This window comes from Tiliqua scincoides, chromosome 4 (assembly GCF_035046505.1).
Source record: "Tiliqua scincoides isolate rTilSci1 chromosome 4, rTilSci1.hap2, whole genome shotgun sequence".
Taxonomy (NCBI): domain Eukaryota; kingdom Metazoa; phylum Chordata; class Lepidosauria; order Squamata; family Scincidae; genus Tiliqua; species Tiliqua scincoides.
The window spans coordinates 10,978,684-10,988,612 of NC_089824.1; the positions used below are offsets into that span (position 1 = coordinate 10,978,684).

At 44.2% G+C, this 9,929-nt stretch overlaps 1 protein-coding gene across 1 annotated transcript in view; it reads right to left on the bottom strand.

Annotated features, from left to right (window-relative positions):
• EFR3A (EFR3 homolog A) overlaps window positions 1-8,166 on the bottom strand; it is a 62,877-nt gene extending 54,711 nt beyond the window's left edge. The window contains exons 1-3 of the mRNA XM_066625539.1: window positions 8,089-8,166; window positions 5,031-5,158; window positions 2,954-3,104 (exon numbers count right to left, since the gene is read on the bottom strand). Of these exons, the coding sequence (XP_066481636.1) occupies window positions 2,954-3,104; window positions 5,031-5,137 (258 nt within the window). The 5' untranslated portion in view covers window positions 5,138-5,158; window positions 8,089-8,166. The remainder of the gene's footprint in view (window positions 1-2,953; window positions 3,105-5,030; window positions 5,159-8,088) is intronic.
• Window positions 8,167-9,929: the final 1,763 nt, after the last annotated feature.

Sequence of the window (9,929 nt, forward strand, 5' to 3'; positions counted from 1 at the left end):
GTTAGACTACTGTGACACGCTCTATATGGGGCTGCCCTTGAAGACGGTCTAGAAACCGCAATTAGTGCAGAATGTGGCAGTTGATGGGATTGCTGGAGCCCAGCAGTTCAATTCTGCTGGACCACTGGCTGCCAATACATTTCCAGTTTCAATTCAAGGTGCTGGTGTTAACCTTTAAAGCCCTTGATGGCCTGGGACCACAGCACCTTAGCGACTACTTGCTGCTTCTGCATACTCCAGCTCATTCCTGAAGATCATCTGAGGGGGGCGGGGGACTGCTTTATGTGTTGCTTTCAACAGAAGTTATGGGCTGGCAATGAGAAGCAGGTCCTTCTATATGGTGGGACCACAGCTGTGAAACTTCCCCCTTATGAGTTAAGGGCAGTCCCATCATTGGAGGTATTCCAATGGGGGTTGACAATGTTTTTGTCTCAAGTGTCATTTTGAGGGTGGTGGTGGGGTGGGCAGCTTTTTGTCTGTGACTTTATTGCTTTTAAATGTCACTGTTTTGCTACCATCTTAGGTGCTTGCTCAGGTGGTTGCTGTTAACGTGAACAGATAAATGATATAGCTACTTTAACCTGCTTGTTGCTGCTATGAGATTAATGGGGCATGCACGGATATTTTGGTTTTACTGATCAACGGTTTGATTGTATTATTGCTATGCATTTATATTGTGTTTTTATTACCACTGATGGATTTTTACTGTGAATTTTGTAAGCTGCCTTGAGCTCTGGAAAGGTGGGATAGAAATCTTTTAAATGAATTCTTAGCACGCCTCTTGTTTAAGGCAAGCTTTATGGGGACCTAGCCTGACAACCTTTACCAGCATCTCTGTATAGCTGATGTGCAAATGAAATCTTCAAGATAAAACTATTGTTTAGAAAGACCACTTTCTCCATGCATTTCTAGTCATTCCCAGCTTCTTAAAAATACCAGATCTGCTGCTTATTTCCTGTGCATAATATTTTTGCTTCATTTCTGATAGTCAAATGTACATGATAAGAAGCAATGTGGCCAACTTTAACCCTAGCCCACTTGGGAGATAGGATTTAAAATAAGCAACGGCACTGCAGTTTTTTCTTGAGCCATTCGGTTCCCCAGGTTTTCATAGCTTTAACATCTCTCATGTTGCTATGGAAAATGCTTCTACAAATCGAGGAAATTGCATTAGAATTCCATTTGAGAACATCTGTGAATAGCACTAAAACAAGCCTAAAATACATTTTCAGTATTTGGCAGAGACAAAGCAGTTATGTTTGCACCCCAGTATATAATGCCCAACAGACCTTTCCCAACAATTGCCTTTTCCCTCCTTTGTTCACTCATCACTTCAAAGGCCCATTGAGAACATTGGCTCTCCCCTGTATTTGAGCCAATCCCAAACAGCAAGAGACGAAGCAATTATGTTTGCACCCCAGTATATAATGCCCGACAGAGCTCAACAATTGCCTTTTCTCTCCTTTGTTCACTCATCACTTCAAGGGCCCATTGAGAACATTGGCTCTCCCCTGTATTTGAGCCAATCCCAAACAGCAAGGCATGTACAGACACATTTTGGATGGAATCTTCTTATGACCCACATAAATCAGGTATTTAATACGCGCTTTATAACTGCATGCTCTTCTTTTCTAAATAGCAGATTGGGGGGGAGTGGGGTGTCCAAATCGGGACTATAATCAAGGGCCTTTAATACAGTACTTTTCTATCAGGGAAGGGGGTGGAGGCATCCTATAGAGCAGAATTCAATTCATGCTTCCCACTTCTAATCTGAAAATGGCACCCCATGATTTTCCTGATAATCTAGTTCAGGGGTAACAAATAGAAGGTCTGCGGGCCAAATGCAACCCCTGGAAGCAATTTGTCTAGCCCCTGTTATAATTGTGCTCTCCTAGTTTGATAATTGGACTCTCTCACATCTTGAAAATATGAAGAAGATTTGCACACTTCCTCTTGGGTCATTTGGAGTTAATGAGTTTCTCCGTGAGAACAAATGCTTATTCTTGGCCATCATCTGCTGAATGATGTCACTTTCTACTTAATGATGTAACTTTCAGCCCGCAGCAAGTACCATGAATGCTAACTTCAGCCCTCTATATAAAACAAGTTTAACACCCCTGGTCTAGCTGCTAGGCTAGGCCTATGAGAATGTATAAAATACACAATATTTTACAATATCAGAGCGAAAAGTTTGGAGATCCCTCAAACTTTTGTCTAACTTGACTCTTAGATAGCAAACTCATGGATTCAAATGCACTTTCCAAATACTTGGGTATCATTACAATGTTATTCCTTGGCTTGTGCTGAAAGTTCTCATATGATATGTTCAGTTTAAAACTGGGTGGAGACTGGAGAGTAAAGACGGAAGCGTCTTATCTTATCCCATCTTATTCCATTGCCTCCAGATGTTTTGCAGTAGCAGTAATGCTTCTCCCCGAGGTCACTAGCCCCATTTTACCCCCACAATCCCCTTTCTAGGCAACACTACATCATCATCATACTGAGGGCGCGCAATTGTGATTGCCATGTTTTTTCCCCAGAACCTCTGTGGAACAATGCTATGTGGGGACACAGGGTAGCAGGTGGGAGTGTGCCTGTATGGGTGGGAAAAAATGGGGGCCAGTGCACTTTGTGTCTCATACAGTTTTGCCTCTCGTACTTGGCTGCCTGCAAATGGATTGGTGAAAATGAGATGGCCATTTGGAATTGACTCTGAAACAGTAACAGTTGACTACTCAATTAATGAGTTAAAAGGAAGAGCTACTGTATTCTTTTTTTTTTTTTAATAAAACAAACCACACAGACCCTGTCACGTGCTCCAAGTCCAAATCATTTTCTTCCAGAAGAAGAATGCAATGTAAATGTCGCACATATCACTGGTGAAGTAGGTACCACGACCTGGACGTTTCAGCCTTCACTTACACCACTGTTTTATTACACTGAGTTTACTCACTGAATTGGTTCCCAGGACTTGTAGTTTCGGTTCCCCTGACTCCAGGAGCTTAGCCACCATATGAAGAAAACTTTCAACAAATGGTTTGATACTTTGAGAATGGCAAGCCATCAGAAGCTGGTCCAGGGCCTCCATGGCAATTAACACATACCTGAGTGAAGAGACAAGCAGAGATCAGTTGAGGCCACGCAGCATCCATTTTGTTGGCTAGACCAACATGTGACTTTATCAATTGGTCCAGAGTAAACATACCCTAGGGCAGTGGTTCCCAACTTTTAGGAACCTGAGGACCACTGAGGTGGAAAATTGGAATTGTCAGGGACCACATGTGGACTCCTCCCCCCGTACACAAAAAATACAATTAAATTTGGTAGTCCACGGGGGGGGGGGGGCACTTGGCAAGATGCTGGAAGTTCTGGCTGCAGCTGTAGCCAGTCTGTTCTCTGCCCTCTCCGGTGGTCCATGGGGGAGCACTCACTTGGTAAGACATTGGAAGTGATCAAAGGAGATCATATTTTTTTCTGAGACCTTGCAGACCACTTCTCAGGGTCTTATGGATAATTTGTGGTCCACAAACCATGGGCTGGGAACCCCTGCCCTAGGGCCAGTGCTGCTGCTGATTTTCCTAGCGACCCAGCTAAGAATACAAGCTTGGCATGCTCACAAAACATATCCATTTTCTGAATGCAGTCACATTTGCATTCCAAATCCAAACTGGAAAACAATTCTCTCTCTCAACCTGAGAGCAGGGTGCAGCAATAAGGGAGGTCTTTCTCCCTCTTCCTCCTCTCCCTTCACACACATCTCTGTGACTCAGTAGTACCACGTCACTGCCAATAGTGGGGCAGCCAGGAAACAGTTCAACCCAAATCAAATTGGGGGATGAAGGTTACCTGAGCTGGCAGTCTCATGTGTGCTTTACTTGAGAAGAGGCTCCACTGAACTCACGGGGACTTGCTTCTCAGTAAACATGCAGGGAAGGCCATATGCACAAGTGCTATGCAGAGTGTAACAGCCTACAGGGGTTTAAAGTATGATTAGCCAGGAGGAAGTGACTCATTACAATGGCTCCAGTCCAACTGAAGGTCATCACACTCAATTCCCATTAAAGTTGATGGGGCAAGTTGCTTGCAAACAAATTAATTCTGGGAATTTCAATGAGATTTAAGAGCAACTAACTTTTCAGCCATTTTAACAGGCTACAATGTATATGTTTTTAACAATGACAGTCAATGGGGCTTGCTCCTGGGTGAGTGTGGATAGAATTGCAGCCTAGAATTGGTAAAAAAAAATGTTCCTGCTTTGTGATGTCACTTCCAGTCATGACATCACTTCCAGATTAATGACCACTTCCGGTGGGTCGTGACAGATTGTCATTCTAAAAATGGGTGGGTCCTGGGCTAAAAAGTTTGAGAACCACTGGACTAAGTCATGAATATCTTTCCTGCCAAGGCTCTCGCTCTATGCAATGCTGATCAACACCACCAACAACTTGAGAGCAAGAAATCCTACCATGAAATGGGTGCTTGGCTTGCTAAAAGAGCCTAGGGTCTTTCTTTGCGACCCACCCACCTTTATATTAAAATGATCGTCCCAACCATGTCTTTGCTTCCTGGCTCAAACTACAGCTTCCCTCCTTCTAGAAATGGCCTCCCACTTCTTCTGTCCCCCTCTAATCACCTCCAAACTTGTTATTCCCCTTCCAACCCTTCAGGCACATCCTGCTTTCCCTGCTCTTCACTTTATGCATCTCGATACTCCCATTCCCTTTTCATGAATCCAGGCTTTTCCTACATTCTTGCTTTTTTCCAGAAATCTCTTTGGTTATACGCAAGCTTTTAAGTCACTGTTCATTTCATTTTTATTTCCCCTTCCTTTTATCATACACTTTATTCCTTTCCATAAATATGTGTTTGCCAACAGCTCAAAAACCCACAAAACCCATAATTGTGCACTTACATAGTGGCACACAGACACGTCCCCGAGTATATGTAGTCGGGAGACCCATGGTGGGTAATTTGTAGAGGGCTCCCTCAAACTGGACCCACCAGTGGTACTGAATGAAAAGCTTCCTTACCCATAACGGTGTCTGACAACATCCCGGCTTAGTCGCTCTGCTAAGTAAGCACCGATCCGATCAAGTTTCTCAGGTGCAGAAACAGCATAGAAAGTCAGCTTCTCCATATCTGCTTTGACAAGTCCATCCTAAGCATGAAGACAATCACAGGTTGGGTGTGTTGAATAATAACTATTCTCATGCTTTATACTTCAATTATTGCTGCCAGCTATTAACATAGCACAAATACTGTAGTTCTCAACAACAGCTGCATGCCTTGGAACATACAACTGCAGGCTCTTAGGGCTTTGCTATGTGAATTGATTCCTGCTTTTTCAGTGGACTTGATCCAGGGGTAGATCCAGTGTTTGTGCTTGGGGGGGGCATGAACACTACCAACTCGAGTCCAGATCAACAAAGCAGGTAGACCTGGGCTCCTCTGTGGCTGAGGTTTGCTGGGCGGATAGAACTGGGCTCCCACCTGGACTTGGAGCCCAGATCTACCTGCTGGGTTGAACTGGCCTCCATAGCCAGTTTGTTGGTGGGTAGATCTGGACTCCTGCCTGGTAGACCTGGACTCCCATTCCACCTCTTCCAAATGAGTAGACCTGGGCTCCAGGTTGTGCTCGGGCTGTTTCCTGTTTCAGTAGGTGCCCTTCTCCTCTGGCATCAGTTTGGGGGAGGCCACACACTGATGCCCCACCGCGGATCTGCCCCTGACTTGATCACATGAAGAGAATTCCATTCATGTACAGTTCTCTCTCTCTCTCTCTCTCTCTCTCTCTCTCTCTCTCTCTCTCTGTGCATTCATGTGCACGATACTTTTAGATCTTAAAAGAATGGAAGTTGGCTGCTTGCAATCTGACCCCCACGCACCCACCCACCCATATTCATGCAACATATGTAACCTAAGCAGATCAAAGTAGCTCATTAATCCAAAACAGAAAGGAAAGGAGGGAGATTACCACTCAGTTGTTTACACAGGGTTGAGGTTGATTGCTGGAGGCAAGAAGTATGCTTCATGGCTGCTTTATGGCTTTGTTTTCCGTGGAGAAGCTCAGAATGGCTTACAAGAAGTTCCAGTACGAAGAACATAAGAAGAGCCTTGCTGGATCAGGCCCAGGGCTCATCTAGTCCAGCCTCCTGTATCTCACAGTGGCTCACCAGATGTCTCAGGGAGCACATAAGGCAACAAGATCCCTGCATCTTGTGGCCATTCCCTTGAATTCAGAATGTCAGAATTCCCTTGACATTCAGTGATAGCCTACTTTCCAAGGCTTACAATCTGCGACGGACTTTTGATCCATAAATCTGTCCAAACCCCTTTTTGAAGGCAACTACGCCAGGCACCATCACCACATCCTGCGGCAAGGAGTTCCACAGATGAATGACATACCAGGTAAAGAAATATTTTCCATCTATATCAGTAGCCTCCCATCCAGTCACTGATAAACTCCACACCTGTGCAACTTGAACAGTGTCACATGTTCCCACACTTTTGGGCCAGAGATCATTCCACTGCACTCTTTTACTGATTTATACATACATACTGTATATACACTAGTGTACGGGGGGGGGGGGAATCAGTGGGCGCAAGTAGTCCCAGGAAGCCAGGCTAGGGAGCTGCTGACACCCCCCAGCTGCGCCACCCTGAGGGCTGCCGCTCCCGCTACTTCAGTGTCCAGAGGAATCCTGAGGACTACAAAGGCCATGCACAACCTTCCTGACCCTTTTAAAGACCTTTTAATGTCATTTCTGGTTTTCTCTGAAAAACTGGAAAAAACTTGTTTTCTCTGAAAAAAAACCCTGATGTTTTAAGACCTTCTGATGGCCAGAGAGGTCAGAAGACTTCTGGCAGTCACTCGACCAGTTTTTTTTTTTTTTTTTGGGGGGGGGGGGTGGCACTTTCAGGCTTGCCCCAGGGTAGCACAGTGGCCAAGACCACCATTGCATTCATATATAATGTATTTTTTTTTTGTGGTTTATGATTTTGTTTCTTTTTAAGGATGAGCACCAAATACCTGCATCTAAAAGCCGCATTTTTAAAAGGCATTTCAAAGAGCTGTGGGAACTAAGAATTCTAGACCAATAAAGTATTCATTAAAAACAAAAATTTTCCTGAAGTCCCACAGGGCAATATTAAACTGTGCAAAGGCGGGGGGTGCAAACTATCGCTGCTGAAAACATACACTGTGGATGAATAAAAAACTGAATGAGCCATTAGGAGGATGAAGAAAAAAAATTAATTAGAACCACCATCTCCCACAGGGCTAGACTTGGACGCATTGGAGGGTTGCTGGTCCATTCATTAAAATGTACAGTGCTGTCTCTGACAAGTCAAAAGGATAAGAATTTTACAGCATCATGTGCTTTTGATGGCCTACAGTCCGCCCTTTTTATCCGTGGGGTACCTGTTCCAGGATTCTCCATGGAAACACGAATTCAAGGATACACGAATCCACGGCCACTTCCAGTTTGATGGGCAAACTGGAAGAGGTTTTCTAAGGACTTCAGCAAGCATTCTGAAGCTCGCAGAGGCTTCCATGGGTCTCAGAAGACCTACCCGAGGTCTCAAAAAAGCCATCTCCCGTCTGCTCATCAAACCGGCAATGTCTTTTTGAGGCTTCCAGGAGGCCTTCTGAGGTCTGCGGAGACTTTTGTGGACCTCAGAAAGCCTCCAGGAGGGCTCAGAAAGCCACTTCCAGTTTGAGCAGCAAACCAAATACTGCGGGTATTTGGATACTAGGATTCTAGGGGTACATCCAGCTGTACAAAGCTGGAATGAAGAGCTCCAGTATTGTCGTATTTAAGTAAGTACAAAGCAGGACCAGCTCATCTAGGACTGACTGAGACTGATATGGCCCAGATCCAGTTGCCCTTTCCTCCTTTTAAACACTCTAAACCCAACACTTTCCTTTCCTCCTCATGTCCTCTCCACTCTGTTCCCTTCTTCCTCTTCCAGTCCATGCTGGGGGAAGAGCAGAGGTTGGCACACCAACAGATAAGAGGCGGGCAGCATGTAGTATGCCATTTCAAGCTGCTGACCTGCCTCAAGTGGCTTGAGGGTTGCATGACTTACTTTGGGATCTTCAGGGAAGATGTTATCCACCAGACGTTTGTAGCGAGGACGCAAAGCGGCGCAGCAGCCACAGACCCCTGCGAAAAGGGTTGTACAAAAGGACAATGAGAAGAGACGCACTAGCAATTTGGCACATAAAAAAAGCATCAAGTGCTATCCTTACAAAATCAATTACATGCATATGAATTCAGTGGGAATTACTCCCAAGTAAGGATGCACAGGATTGAAGGCATAGAGCGATTCAGGATTACCAACTCTTCCCACTTACCCAGCTTGTTTGATTTTCAACTTTCAGGAAAATCTGAGGACAGACCCCTTTCTATGGGATTTCCAGTGCGGTTTGAGAACATTTTTATTCTGTTCTACTTGCATGTGGCTACATTTGTTGACACGATACCCCCTATATCACCTACTTTGTACACTTTTAAAGCAATTATAAATTATAATTTATAAAAATGCACCCTTGGAATAAAAACATGCAACACTAGTTTACTAATTTACTCTTTAGTTTACTAATTTACTAATTAGTAAATAAGTTTACTAATTTACTAATTAGTAAATAGAAGCTGAACAGACAAAGGAGAGGCCCCACAAACCTCCCCCGCCCCTGTAATAGACCTGGACCCATCCCCATGGCTTGCTCATTCAAGTTCACTCTGAATACCAGTTGCAAGACAAGACCAATGGGAGAAGGGCATGCCTTCTCTTCTGCTTGTGGGATTACCCAGGGGCAACCCAGTGGGCCACTAGGACAAGCAGGCCCTTGGACTGATCCAGCAGGGCTCTTTTTAGGTCTTTAATTGGTCTCCCAGCCACACAAATTGCTCACGGATAAGCAGCCCCCACAAAGCAAAAAATAAAAAATAAAAAATGTACAGGGCACCTGAGACATGACAGTTTATTGAGACCTTTTCTTATGTGAGATTTAAAAGAAGTGCAGCAGTCAAGCTCAGATTAAGAGGCTAGTGAAAGGAATCCACACAAAGAGAGCAATGTAATCACAAATGGCAGTTAGGATGACATTTCATAAGCTGTACAGGATGGTGGCTTTAATTAAGACTGTCAGAGCTCCGAGCAAGGTTAGATCAAGGTTACCAGCTCTAGCAACAGTAGGCTGTCGCAGTGCCAGAACATCTATCAGCTAGAAACAGTTCACCAAACATCAAGCAGGAGAATAGCAATCACATATCATCTCTGAGGATGACTGCATCGTTAGATGCAAAAACCTGCACTGCTTTATAAACCAGAAAAACGCTGAGATTTAGCAGATGGGAAGCTTTCTTATTCCTTCCCATTTTACAGCAGCGTGTTTTTTTTAAAGCTCATTTATTTCCACCATTTTGGTTACTGGAATGCCGTTTCTCCTTGAAGAAATGACTTGCTCAAGCTAGAAAAGGGTATATATAGTAAGAAAATGCTTGGGAGAATGAAGCTTGGCTTTAAACCTGAAATAACGACAGGTCACTCGACAGTTGTAAATGAGGAGACATCAGGACACCTGAGAAGATGAACTTGAGAATTTCCCAACATGTAAAATGGTTTAACATCATCCTATCTAAAATGTTATTTTGAAAATCCTGTTTCCCCAGTCTTAACCAAATCCCATACACAGTGAGGAAAGAGATGACCCATTTACTGCATAAAAGAAAAGCCCCTTAAGCGTCCCAAGCTGTATTTTACTTGTTTCCAAGATGGAAAATGCTTTCACAGAAGCTTTCTGTTCACCCTTTTGAAAGCACTGGAAACAGGGGACCCAGGCCACACAGCCTTAGAGCAAAGAGTCAGCTCAATCCATTGAATTGGGAAGCACAGAAAATTACAATTCCCACAGGCTTTGCCAG